The sequence below is a fragment of the Crinia signifera genome, chromosome 12, assembly GCF_055691185.1.
Source record: "Crinia signifera chromosome 12, ASM5569118v1, whole genome shotgun sequence".
Classification (NCBI taxonomy): domain Eukaryota; kingdom Metazoa; phylum Chordata; class Amphibia; order Anura; family Myobatrachidae; genus Crinia; species Crinia signifera.
Window position 1 is genome coordinate 915,124 of NC_139228.1, and position 15,731 is coordinate 930,854.

Here is a 15,731-nt window from a genome sequence, read left to right on the forward strand (position 1 = left end):
TAGCCTTACCGTACCCCTACCTGATCCTACCTCTATAACCTGACCGCACCCCTACCTGCTCCTACCTCTACAGCCTGACCGCACCCCTACCTGCTCCTACCTCTATAGCCTGACCGCACCCCTACCTGCTCCTACCTCTATAACCTGACCGCACCCCTACCTGCTCCTACCTCTATAGCCTTACCGCACCCCTACCTGCTCCTACCTCTATAACCTGACCGCACCCCCTACCTGCTCCTACCTCTACAGCCTGACCGCACCCTACCTGCTCCTACCTCTATAACCTGACCGCACCCCTACCTGCTCCTACCTCCTTAACCTGACAGCACCCCTACCTGCTCCTACCTCTATAGAATGACCGCACCCCTACCTGCTCCTACCTCTATAGCCTGACCGCACCCCTACCTGCTCCTACCTCTATAGCCTGACCGCACCCCCTACCTGCTCCTACCTTTATAACCTGACCGCACCCCTACCTGCTCCTACCTCTATAACCTGACCGCACCCCTACCTGCTCCTACCTCTATAGCCTGACCGCACCCCTACCCATTACCCTAAATGCACCCCTATCTGCGCCTACCTCTATAGCCTAACAGCACCCCTACCTGCTCCTATCTATATCTCCTAACCGCACACCTACTTGCTACTACCACTATAGCCTGACCGCACCCTACCTGCTCCTACCTCTCACCCTGGCCGTACCCCTACCTGCTTCTACCTCTAACCCTGGCCATACCCCTACCTGCTCCTACCTCTCACCCTGGCCGTACCCCTATCTGTTCCTACCTCGAACCCTAGCCATACCCCTACCTGCTCCTACCTCTACTGCTTTACCGCACCCGTACCTGCTCCTACCTCTATAGGCTGAACGCACCCCCTACCTCTATAACCTAACGGTACCCCTACCTGTTCCTACGGCTAACCCTGGAAATACCTCTACCTGCTACTACCTTTATAACCTGGCCGTACCCCTACCTGTTCATATTGCTATAGCCTGACCACACCCCTACCTGCTCCTACCTCTAACCCTGACCGTACCCCCTACCTCTATAGCCTGACCGCACCCCTACCTGCTCCTACCTCTATAGCCTGACCGCACCCCTACCTGCTCCTACCTCTATAGCCTGACCGCACCCCTACCTGCTCCTACCTCTATAGCCTGAACGCACCCCTACCTGCTCCTACCTCTGTAGCCTGACCGCACCCCTACCTGCTCCTACCTCTATAGCCTGACCGCACCCCTACCTGCTCCTACCTCTATAGCCTGACCGCACCCCTACCTGCTCCTACCTCTACAGCCTGACCGCACCCCTACCTGCTCCTACCTCTACAGCCTGACCGCACCCCTACCTGCTCCTACCTCTATAACCTGACCGCACCCCCTACCTGCTCCTATCTCTACAGCCTGACCACACCCCTACCTGCTCCTACCTGTATAGCCTGACCGCACCCCTACCTGCTCCTACCTCTATAGCCTGACCGCACCCCTACCTGCTCCTACCTCTACAGCCTGACCGCACCCCTACCTGCTCCTACCTGTATAGCCTGACCGCACCCCTACCTGCTCCTACCTCTATAGCCTGACCGCACCCCTACCTGCTCCTACCTCTATAACCTGACCGCACCCCTACCTGCTCCTACCTCCCTAGCCTTACCGTACCCCTACCTGATCCTACCTCTATAACCTGACCGCACCCCCTACCTGCTCCTACCTCTACAGCCTGACCGCACCCCTACCTGCTCCTACCTCTATAGCCTGACCGCACCCCTACCTGCTCCTACCTCTATAACCTGACCGCACCCCTACCTGCTCCTACCTCTATAGCCTTACCGCACCCCTACCTGCTCCTACCTCTATAACCTGACCGCACCCCCTACCTGCTCCTACCTCTACAGCCTGACCGCACCCCTACCTGCTCCTACCTGTATAGCCTGACCGCACCCCTACCTGCTCCTACCTCTATAGCCTGAACGCACCCCTACCTGCTCCTACCTCTACAGCCTGACCGCACCCCTACCTGCTCCTACCTGTATAGCCTGACCGCACCCCTACCTGCTCCTACCTCTATAGCCTGACCGCACCCCTACCTGCTCCTACCTCTATAACCTGACCGCACCCCTACCTGCTCCTACCTCTATAGCCTTACCGTACCCCTACCTGATCCTACCTCTATAGCCTGACCGCACCCCTACCTGCTCCTACCTCTATAGCCTGAACGCACCCCTACCTGCTCCTACCTCTATAGCCTGAACGCACCCCTACCTGCTCCTACCTCTATAGCCTGACCGCACCCCTACCTGCTCCTACCTCTATAACCTGACCGCACCCCTACCTGCTCCTACCTCTATAGCCTTACCGTACCCCTACCTGATCCTACCTCTATAGCCTGACCGCACCCCTACTAGCTCTTTCTTTTATAGTCTGGCCATACCCCTATCTGCTCCTACCTATATAACCTGACCGCACCCCTACCTGCTCCTACCTCTATAGCCCGACCGCACCCCTACCTGCTCCTACCTCTATAGCCTGACCGCACCCCCTACCTGATCCTACCTCTATAGCCTGACTGCACCCCTACCTGCTCCTACCTCTATAACCTGACAGCACCCCTACCTGCTCCTACCTCTATAGCCTGACCGCACCCCTACCTGCTCCTACCTCTATAACTTGACCGCACCCCTATCTGCTCCTACCTCTATAACCTGACCGCACCCCTACCTGCTCCTACCTCTATAACCTGACCGCACCCCTACCTGCTCCTACCTCTATAGCCTGACCGCACCCCTACCTGCTCCTACCTCTATAACCTGACCGCACCCCTATCTGCTCCTACCTCTATAACCTGACCGCACCCCTACCTGCTCCTACCTCTATAACCTGACCGCACCCCTACCTGATCCTACCTCTATAGCCTGACTGCACCCCTACCTGCTCCTACCTCTATAACCTGACAGCACCCCTACCTGCTCCTACCTCTATAGCCTGACCGCACCCCTACCTGCTCCTACCTCTATAACCTGACCGCACCCCTACCTGCTCCTACCTCTATAGCCTGACCGCACCCCTACCTGCTCCTACCTCTATAGCCTGACCGCACCCCTACCTGCTCCTACCTCTATAACCTGACAGCACCCCTACCTGCTCCTACCTCTATAGCCTGACCACACCCCTACCTGCTCCTACCTCTATAGCCTTACCATACCCCTACCTGCTCCTACCTCTATAGCCTGACTGCACCCCTACCTGCTCCTACCTCTATAACCTGACAGCACCCCTACCTGCTCCTACCTCTATAGCCTGACCGCACCCCTACCTGCTCCTACCTCTATAACCTGACCGCACCCCTATCTGCTCCTACCTCTATAACCTGACCGCACCCCTACCTGCTCCTACCTCTATAACCTGACCGCACCCCTACCTGCTCCTACCTCTATAGCCTGACCGCACCCCTACCTGCTCCTACCTCTATAACCTGACCGCACCCCTATCTGCTCCTACCTCTATAACCTGACCGCACCCCTACCTGCTCCTACCTCTATAACCTGACCGCACCCCTACCTGATCCTACCTCTATAGCCTGACTGCACCCCTACCTGCTCCTACCTCTATAACCTGACAGCACCCCTACCTGCTCCTACCTCTATAGCCTGACCGCACCCCTACCTGCTCCTACCTCTATAACCTGACCGCACCCCTACCTGCTCCTACCTCTATAGCCTGACCGCACCCCTACCTGCTCCTACCTCTATAGCCTGACCGCACCCCTACCTGCTCCTACCTTTATAACCTGACAGCACCCCTACCTGCTCCTACCTCTATAGCCTGACCACACCCCTACCTGCTCCTACCTCTATAGCCTTACCATACCCCTACCTGCTCCTACCTCTATAGCCTGACCGCACCCCTACCTGCTCCTACCTCTATAGCCTTACCATACCCCTACCTGCTCCTACCTCTATAGCCTGACCGCACCCCTACCTGCTCCTACCTCTATAGCCTTACCATACCCCTACCTGCTCCTACCTCTATAGCCTGACCGCACCCCTACCTGCTCCTACCTCTATAGCCTTACCATACCCCTACCTGCTCCTACCTCTATAGCCTGACCGCACCCCTACCTGCTCCTACCTCTATAGCCTTACCATACCCCTACCTGCTCCTACCTCTATAGCCTGACCGCACCCCTACTAGCTCTTTCTTTTATAGTCTGGCCATACCCCTATCTGCTCCTATTGCTAACCCTGGCTGTACCCCTACCTGCTCGTAACTCGAGCCTTAACGATACCTGCTTCTACCCCTAACTCCAGGCGTACCTTATCTGCTCATAACCCCAACCTCACCGCCCTACTCCTTACCCCTGCCATACATGGTACCCGCTCCTACCCCTAACCCCACCCATACCTCTACCCTCTCCTACACCTAACTCCACCGTACTGCCTCACATTTCCCGCTCCTTCCCCTATCCTTACCGTACTGTCCCACCTCTACCGCTCCTACCCCTATTGCCCCACCTCTGCCCACTCCTTAACCCTGCTACCCCACCTCTGCCCGCTCCTTAACCCTGCTACCCCACCTCTGCCCGCTCCTATACAAACCGTACTTCACCACCTCTGCCAGCTCATACCCATAACTCTACTGCACTGCTCTACATCTGCCTTAGAGATTCATTTACTATGGATTGCATTTTCCACATGTCTGGGTGGGAGTAGGGTGGCCAATCCCGGGATCGGCGGGATCCCGGGATTTGGCCCCAAAAGGTCCGGGATTTCAATCCCGGGATTGGAGTATCCAATCCCGGGATTTCGGGATTAGACTGCGCACGCGCAGTCTAATGCCGAGCAGCTTCTGAGCACCCGCTCAGAAGCTGCCCGGCTGTTCCCGACCCCGGCGTGCGGCCTGCGCAGCGTGACCTCTGACTGTCACGCTGCGCAGGCCACAGCAGCCTATCACAGGTGACTGCTTCCGGCCGCACTGACCTCCCCTCCTGCAAGCTTCACCGTCCGCAGCGCTATGTGCCCCACTCCAGCCCGCCTATGTAAGGTAATCTGCGGGGCTGCAGCAGGCACCCCCCGCAGCGCTGCTCTGTCCGCCCGCCCATGTCGATAACCGCCCGCCCACCCCCCATGTCGATGCCCGCCCACCCCCCATGTCGATGCCCGCCCGCCCACCCCTTGTCGATGCCCGCCCGACCATGTCCACCACCCCCTGCCATGTCGATTAAACGGGTGGACAGGGCATGTTTTTCTTTTAGGGATGCCAATCCCAGGATCCCGAGAATCCCGGGATTGAGCATTTTTCAATCCCGAAATCCGGGATTGAAAAAATGCCCCGGGATTGGCATCCCTAGGTGGGAGTATTCTGCCATATGCAATCCCATGTGCAGCATGTAACACGGGAGACCATGGTGAGCTCTGGACCCAGCTGCAATACATACAATGCACATGAGTCTTGTGTACTGGGTGCTGAACACACACACATACAATGTACACGTGTCCTGTGTACTGACCACACACACATACAATGTACACGTGTCCTGTGTACTGACCACACACACATACAATGTACACGTGTCCTGTGTACTGACCACACACACATACAATGTACACGTGTCCTGACCACATATACATACATACAATGCACATGTGTCCTGTGTACTGACCATACATACAATGCACATGTGTCCTGTGTACTGACCACACATACATACAATGCACATGTGTCTTGTGTACAGGGTGTTGACCACACATACATACAATGTACACGTGTCCTGTGTACTGACCACACATACATACAATGCACATGTGTCCTGTGTACTGACCACACATACATACAATGTACATGTGCCCTGTGTACTGGGTGCTGATCACACATACATACAATGTACATGTGCCCTGTGTACTGACCACACATATATACAATACACATGTGTCCTGTTTACTGACCACACATACATACAATGCACATGTGCCCTGTGTACTGACCACACATACATAATATGCACACGTGTCCTGTGTACTGACCACACATACATAATATGCACACGTGTCCTGTGTACTGACCACACATACATACAGTACATACAATGTTCTGTGTACAGGGTGCTGACTCCACATACATACATACATACATACAATGTACATGTGTCCTGTGTACTGACCACACATACATACAATTCACACGTGTCCTGACCACACATACATCCAATGTACATATGTCCTGTGTACTGACCACACATACATACAATGCACACGTGTCCTGACCACACATACATACAATGCACATGTGTCCTGTGTACTGACCACACACACATACAATGCACACGTGGCCTGTGTACTGGGTGCTGACCACACATACAATGTACACGTGTCCTGTGTACTGGCCACACATACATACAATGCACACGAGTCCTGTGTACTTACAACACATAGATACACTGCACACACGTCCTGACCACACATACATACATACATACAATGCACACGCGTCCTGACCACACATGCATACAATGCACATGTGTCCTGTGTACTGACCACACATGCATACAATGCACATGTGTCCTTGATGTTGACTACACATACATACAATGTACACATGTACTGGGTGCTGACCACACATACATACAATGCACACGTGCATACAATGCACACGTGTCCTGTGTCCTGACCACACATACATACATACAATGCACACGTGTTCTGTGTACAGGGTGCTGACTCCACATACATTCAATGTACACGTGTCCTGTGTACTGACAACACATACATACAATGCACACATGTCCTGACCACACATACATGCAATGCACATGTGTCCTGTATACTGGGTGCTGATCACACATACACACAATGTACACGGGTCCTGTGTCCTGACCACACATAAATACAATGCACATGTGTCCTGTGTACTGACCACACATACATACAATGCACACGTGTCCTGTGTACTGACCACACATACATACAATGCACACGTGTCCTGTGTCCTGACCACACATAAATACAATGCACATGTGTCCTGACCATACATACATACATACATACAATGCACACTTGTCCTGGATGTTGACTACACATACATACAATGCACACGTGTTCTTTGTACTGACCACACATGCATACAATGCACACGTGTCCTGTGTCCTGACCACACATACATACATACATACAATGCACACGTGTTCTGTGTACAGGGTGCTGACTCGACCTACATACATACAATGTACACGTGTCCTGTGTACTGACCACACATACATACAATGCACACGTGTCCTGACCACACATACATACAATGCACACATGTACTGTGTACTGACCACACATACATACAATGCACACGTGTCCTGTGTACTGGGTGCTGATCACACAGACATACAATGTACACGGGTCCTGTGTACTGACCACACATACATACAATGCACACGAGTCCTGACCACTCATACATACAATGTACACGTGTCCTGACAGCACATACATACAATGCACATGTGTCCTGTGTAATGACCACACATACATACAATGCACACATGTCCTGTGTCCTGACCACACATACATACAATGCACACATGTCCTGACCATACATACATACAATGCACATGTGTCCTGGATGTTGACAACACATACATACAATTTATACATGTTCTGGGTTCTGACCACACATGCATACAATGCACACGTGTTCTGTGTACTGACCACACATACATACTGTACAATACACTTTGACAAGGCTCGTGGACTATGGTGGATGACTGTGCGGAATAGATGTGAAAGCAGAGGGAGCGGAAAACCCACCTGTAAGGGTCGCTTTGGGTCTCCTCGGGGAGACACGGTCCAGATGATATTCAATCTGTGTAGAACAATGGGTGTCCGGAAAGAACAAGGGAGCAAGACACTTGCACCTCTAGTCACCTGAATGCTGGGGCTATTCACAGTCACCTTCACCGCACCAAACTCTAATACATAGGGAGGAGAGCGGCAATACATGTCACAGATCTCCACCAACAGGTCACATACATGTTACAGGTCCCCTCCACCAACAGGTCACATACATGTCACAGATCCCCTCTACCAACAGGTCACATGCATGTTACATGTCCCCTCCACCAACAGGTCACATACATGTCACATATCCCCTCTACCAACAGGTCACATAAATGTCACAGATCCCCTCTACCAACAGGTCACATACATGTCACAGATCTCCACCAACAGGTCACATACATGTTACAGGTCCCCTCCACCAACAGGTCACATACATGTCACAGATCCCCGCTACCAACAGGTCACATACATGTCACAGGTGCCCTCTACCAACAGGTCACATACATGTCACAGATCCCCGCTACCAACAGGTCACATACATGTCACAGATCCCCTCTACCAACAGGTCACATACATGTTACATGTCCCCTCAACCAACAGGTCACATACATGTCACATATCCCCTCTACCAACAGGTCACATACATGTCACAGATCCCCTCTACCAACAGGTCACATACATGTCACAGATCCCCTCTACCAACAGGTCACATACATGTTACATATCCCCTCCACCAACAGGTCACATACATGCCACAGATCCCCGCTACCAACAGGTCACATACATGTCACAGATCCCCTCTACCAACAGGTCACATACATGTTACATGTCCCCTCATCCAACAGGTCACATACATGTCACATATCCCCTCTACCAATAGGTCACATACATGTCACAGATCCCCTCTACCAACAGGTCACATACATGTCACAGATCCCCTCTACCAACAGGTCACATACATGTTACATGTCCCCTCCACCAACAGGTCGCATACATGTTACAGATCCCCTCTACCAACAGGTCACATACATGTCACAGATCCCCTCTACCAACAGGTCACATACATGTTACATGTCCCCTCCACCAACAGGTCACATACATGTCACATATCCCCTCTACCAACAGGTCACATACATGTCACAGATCCCCTCTACCAACAGGTCACATACATGTTACATGTCCCCTTCACCAACAGGTCACATACATGTCACAGATCCCCTCTACCAACAGGTCACATACATGTTATAGGTCCCCTCCACCAACAGGTCACATACATGTCACAGATCCCCGCTACCAACAGGTCACATACATGTCACAGGTCCCCTCTACCAACAGGTCACATACATGTCACAGATGCCCTCTACCAACGGGTCACATACATGTTACAGGTACCCTCCACCAACAGGTCACATACATGTCACAGGTCCCCTCCACCAACAGGTCGCATACATGTCACAGGTCCCCTCTGTATAACACACATTATCCCTCTGTCACACTATTACACACATTACACCTCTGTATAACACATATTATTCCTCTTTATAACACACATTATCCCTCTGTCACAGTATAACACACATTATCCCTCTGTATAACACACATTATCCCACTGTATAACACACATTATCCCTCTGTCACAGTATAACACACATTATCCCTCTGTCACAGTATAACACACATTATCCCTCTGTCACAGTATAACACACATTATCCCTCTGTATAACACACACTACCCCTCTGTATAACACACATTTTCCCTCTGTCACAGTATAACAATCATTATCCCTCTGTATAACACACATTATCCCTCTGTCACAGTATAACACACACTGTCCCTCTGTATAACACACATTATCCCTCTGGCACAGTATAACACACATTATCCCTCTGTATAACACACATTAACCCTCTGTATAGCACACATTATCCCTCTGTCACAGTATAACACACACTATCCCTCTGTATAACACACATTATCCCTCTGTCACAGTATAACACACATTATCCCTCTGTATAACACACATTATCCCTCTGGAACAGTATAACACACATTATCCCTCTGTATAACACACATTATCCCTCTGTCACAGTATAACACACATTATCCCTCTGTCACAGTATAACACACATTGGCCCTTATTCTGGTTGGTGCGGATATTCCCGCATTCTTACGGAGCGGTCCGCACGCCACGGTGTTCTGCCGCGTGCGGCCATCGTCCGTAGAAACGCCCACGGGTCCTCCGCATTCGGACGGACTCACTCTTTAAGAACAGGGCGTGTTTACGGACGACATACAAACCATGCGTGTGCGGGAGAAACACTCAGATTCTGCACGGTATTACAGAGTATTACAGAGTATGCTCGGGAATACCGCATCCGAACGGGAGGCAAGCGGTGCTACCGCACGTAAGCGGAGTATTTACGCCAAACAACCCACTATGTATCTTCTGCAATACATCACATGACCCACTTATTCAATTACCTATCCTCATAAAAAACTTCTTATTTGGAATTGGAATCAATTAGATGCCAATATATCCTTACAAGCATGCCTAACACATGCATTGCACACATTAACCCTTACAGCAATTGAAGTGCAATGGTTTCAATTAAAGCACTGACAAGCGTCCTATTAGTGAGTAATGAGTAAAGGAGTCGATTCTATTGGGTTCAGGTGTTAATGCTTGTAGTCATTAGGCGTACGTTCGCCTACCGCATGAACGAGTGGTGTCCGCAAAGCAATAGTACACTTGTGGACACCGCACATTTCTTCCCTTTTTGATCGCGTGCATTCGGAGTGGTATCCGAATGTACGCCCCCCAACATAAGTGTACTCCCCCGTGTCCGCCCATGTTTCCGCCCCGTTTTGCCCACTTTGAAACTACGCCCATGTGTCATTCCGCATGACGCCCATAATACGCCCATATTTCCCGACTGATTGCGGGGAACAGTTTTGGACGGGATTTGGCCGAACAGGTACGGAGTCAAGGCGTGGCACATGCGCGTTGCGTTCTCCACGCATGCGCAGACGCCGAAAAGACGCGAACCGAAAGTATGCGGTAAAGTCCGCGTCAATCAGAATAAGGGCCATTATCCCTCTGTATAACACACATTATCCCTATGTCACAGTATAACACACATTATCCCTCTGTATAACACACATTATCCCTCTGTATAACACACATTATCCCTCTGGAACAGTATAACACACATTATCCCTCTGTATAACACACATTATCCCTCTGTCACAGTATAACACACATTATCCCTCTGTCACAGTATAACACACATTATCCCTCTGTATAACACACATTATCCCTCTGTCACAGTGGCCCTTATTCTGATTGATGCGTACTTTTCCGAATACTTTCGGATAGCGTCTTTACGGCGTCTGCGCATGCGTGGAGAACGCAACGCGCATGTGCCACGCATTGACTCCGTACCTGTTCGGCCAAATCCCGTACAAAACTGTGCACCGCAATCAGTCTGGAAATATGGGCGTATTATGGGCGTCATGCGGAATGACACATGGGCGTAGTTTAAAAGTGGGCAAAACTGGGAGGAAACATGGGCGGACACGGGGGAGTACACTTATGTTGGGGGGCGTGCATTCGGATAGCACTCCGAATGCACGCGAACAAAACCGATAGAAATGTGCGGTGTCCATAAGTCAAGTATTGCTTTGCGGAAAGCACTCGGTCTTGCGGTAGGCGAACGGAACGCCTAATGACTACAAGCATTAACACCTGAACCCAATACAATCGACTCCTTTACTCATTACTCACTAATAGGACGCTTGTCAGTGCTTTAATTGAAACCAGTGCTGCTTCAAGGAACCTTTACTAAACACACACATATGCTGTACTTGTCCCACACTTTTAAACTGCTAAGAATGGACATCACTGAATATTAATACTCTGTAATACCGTGCAGAATCTGAGTGTTTCCCCCGCACACGCATGGTTTGTATGTCGTCCGTAAACACGCCCTGTTCTTAAAGAGTGAGCCCGTCCGAATGCGGAGGACACGTGGGCGTTTCTACGGACGATGGCCGCACGCGGCAGCACAGCGTGGCGTGCGGACCGCACCGTAAGAATTCGGGAATATCCGCATCAATCAGAATAAGGGCCAGTATAACAATCATTATCCCTCTGTATAACACACATTATCCCTCTGTCACAGTATAACACACATTATACCTCTGTATAACACACATTGTCCCTCTTTATAACACACATTATCCCTCTGTATAACACACATTATCCCTCTGTCACAGTATAACACACACTATCCCTCTGTATAACACACATTATCCCTCTTTATAACACACATTATCCCTCTGGCACAGTATAACACACATTATCCCTCTGTATAACACACATTATCCCTCTGTATAACACACATTAACCCTCTGTATAACACACATTATCCCTCTGTCACAGTATAACACACACTATCCCTCTGTATAACACACATTATCCCTCTGTCACAGTATAACACACATTATCCCTCTGTATAACACACATTATCCCTCTGTCACAGTATAACACACACTATCCCTCTGTATAACACACATTATCCCTCTTTATAACACACATTATCCCTCTGGCACAGTATAACACACATTATCCCTCTGTATAACACACATTATCCCTCTGTATAACACACATTAACCCTCTGTATAACACACATTATCCCTCTGTCACAGTATAACACACACTATCCCTCTGTATAACACACATTATCCCTCTGTCACAGTATAACACACATTATCCCTCTGTCACAGTATAACACACATTGGGCCTTATTCTGATCGGAGCGGCCAAACGTGCGTACGTTCACAATTACCGCACGCTAGCCGTACGCGGCCGTTAGGGTTAAGTCCACCCACAAATCGGCCGCTTGCGTACGGGCAGAAATAACGTAGAAGGGGAGTGGTGTACAAATGAGCGTACGGCAACGTACGCGGTCGGCCCAGCCCTTACACTCCGTCGACTAGCGTACGACTGAGCGTACGGCGCCGTCTACGGCCGTCTTTCCTCCGTCTCCCCACCGCCTTCTTGCGGCGATCTGAGCGTACGCCAGCTTGCACGGACGGGTCCCTATTGTTTTCAATGGAAAACTCAGCTTATGTCACCGCTCGTGAGAGTGAGCGTACGTCCGTGCACGCTGGCATACCCTTCACATATATGGACCTGCAAATCTTGCCTTTCAACTATAATTATGAAAATTAATTAATTGATTAAATTAATTAATGTGCAAAATAGTGGGCATGGCCTTAAAACATTGCTGAAACATCGTTTGTAGGTGTTAGATGTGGTTTATGTTATTGTATCCTAAATACAAAACCTATGTTAGTATTAGAGTGAACACGTTGACACATGTCGACTTGTGTAGATTGAGTGTGCTACTGCGTAAAGTCTATGAAAGCAGGTAGTGAATGTGTCTGTTTATCAAATACCTACCTTAGCGTATAAAAAGAATCTTACCTTAAATTAAACAAACCTTTAAATGTGGAGAAGTATAGAAACATAAGCTTCCAATGTGTTTGCGTGCTGCATGTGTGGCTTGCAGGCAGTGAAATCATGGTTTGGAGTTAATAGACTGCAGCATTGCTTATTACATTCAGGTGTATGTGTTTGAGTACTAATCAGCGTTAATTAGCCAACTCAGGCGCACGCTGGCAAGCGGTATCTGTAGGAGTGGTTTTAGCTGTCGGTTGGCGGCCGCCTGTTTGGTGTCCGAAACGAACGGTGCCTTAGTCGATCGTGCGGTAGTAGCACCGCTCATTTCTGGTGCACACCCCCGTGTACGCCCATATTTACGCCCATTTTCCCTCATTATTTCGGCCGCTCCCATCAACACGCCCCTATGCCGCCCCATTACCCGTACGCTCGCGTACAGGTTTTTTCGCACGTTGAGACCCCCGGCCGTAAGCGTTGTGGAGTGTTCGCGCCGGCGCATTAGCGTATTTGCACATGCGCAGATCGTGAAAAACCCCAGGACGTACGCGTACGGCCCGGACGCTCCAACCAGAATAAGGCCCATTATCCCTCTGTATAACACACATTATCCCTCTGTCACAGTGGCCCTTATTCTGATTGATGCGTACTTTTCCGCATACTTTCGGATAGCGTCTTTACGGCGTCTGCGCATGCGTGGAGAACGCAACGCGCATGTGCCACGCATTGACTCCGTACCTGTTCGGCCAAATCCCGTACAAAACTGTGCACCGCAATCAGTCTGGAAATATGGGCGTATTATGGGCGTCATGCGGAATGACACATGGGCGTAGTTTAAAAGTGGGCAAAACTGGGAGGAAACATGGGCGGACACGGGGGAGTACACTTATGTTGGGGGGCGTGCATTCGGATAGCACTCCGAATGCACGCGAACAAAACCGATAGAAATGTGCGGTGTCCATAAGTCAAGTATTGCTTTGCGGAAACCACTCGGTCTTGCGGTAGGCGAACGGAACGCCTAATGACTACAAGCATTAACACCTGAACCCAATACAATCGACTCCTTTACTCATTACTCACTAATAGGACGCTTGTCAGTGCTTTAATTGAAACCAGTGCTGCTTCAAGGAACCTTTACTAAACACACACATATGCTGTACTTGTCCCACACTTTTAAACTGCTAAGAATGGACATCACTGAATATTAATACTCTGTAATACCGTGCAGAATCTGAGTGTTTCCCCCGCACACGCATGGTTTGTATGTCGTCCGTAAACACGCCCTGTTCTTAAAGAGTGAGCCCGTCCGAATGCGGAGGACACGTGGGCGTTTCTACGGACGATGGCCGCACGCGGCAGCACAGCGTGGCGTGCGGACCGCACCGTAAGAATTCGGGAATATCCGCATCAATCAGAATAAGGGCCAGTATAACAATCATTATCCCTCTGTATAACACACATTATCCCTCTGTCACAGTATAACACACATTATACCTCTGTATAACACACATTGTCCCTCTTTATAACACACATTATCCCTCTGTATAACACACATTATCCCTCTGTCACAGTATAACACACACTATCCCTCTGTATAACACACATTATCCCTCTTTATAACACACATTATCCCTCTGGCACAGTATAACACACATTATCCCTCTGTATAACACACATTATCCCTCTGTATAACACACATTAACCCTCTGTATAACACACATTATCCCTCTGTCACAGTATAACACACACTATCCCTCTGTATAACACACATTATCCCTCTGTCACAGTATAACACACATTATCCCTCTGTATAACACACATTATCCCTCTGTCACAGTATAACACATATTATCCCTCTGTCACAGTATAACACACATTATCCCTCTGGCACAGTATAACACACATTATCCCTCTGTCACAGTATAACACATATTATCCATCTGTCACAGTATAACACACATTATCCCTCTGGCACAGTATAACACACACTATCCCTATGTCACAGTATAACACACATTATCCCTCTGTATAACACACATTATCCCTCTGTCACAGTATAACACACATTATCCCTCTGTATAACACACATTATCCCTCTGTCACAGTATAACACACATTATCCCTCTGTCACAGTATAACACACATTATCCCTCTGTCACAGTATAACACACATTATCCCTCTGGCACAGTATAACACACATTATCCCTCTGTCACAGTATAACACATATTATCCATCTGTCACAGTATAACACACATTATCCCTCTGGCACAGTATAACACACACTATCCCTATGTCAAAGTATAACACACATTATCCCTCTGTATAACACACATTATCCCTCTGTCACAGTATAACACACATTATCCCTCTGTATAACACACATTATCCCTCTGTCACAGTATAACACACATTATCCCTCTGTCACAGTATAACACACATTATCCCTCTG

General features: G+C 49.6%; 1 protein-coding gene across 29 annotated transcripts in view; it reads right to left on the reverse strand.

The window, feature by feature from the left end:
- LOC146049607 (immunoglobulin superfamily member 11-like) overlaps nucleotides 1-15,731 on the reverse strand; it is a 571,199-nt gene that overhangs the window by 75,413 nt on the left and 480,055 nt on the right. For 28 of the 29 annotated variants that reach the window (XM_083166144.1, XM_083166145.1, XM_083166139.1 and 25 more), the window contains one exon: nucleotides 7,789-7,949. The exons of the other annotated variant lie outside the window; for it this stretch is intronic. In XM_083166144.1, the coding sequence (XP_083022270.1) occupies nucleotides 7,789-7,949 (161 nt within the window). The remainder of the gene's footprint in view (nucleotides 1-7,788; nucleotides 7,950-15,731) is intronic. 29 annotated transcript variants of the gene reach the window in all.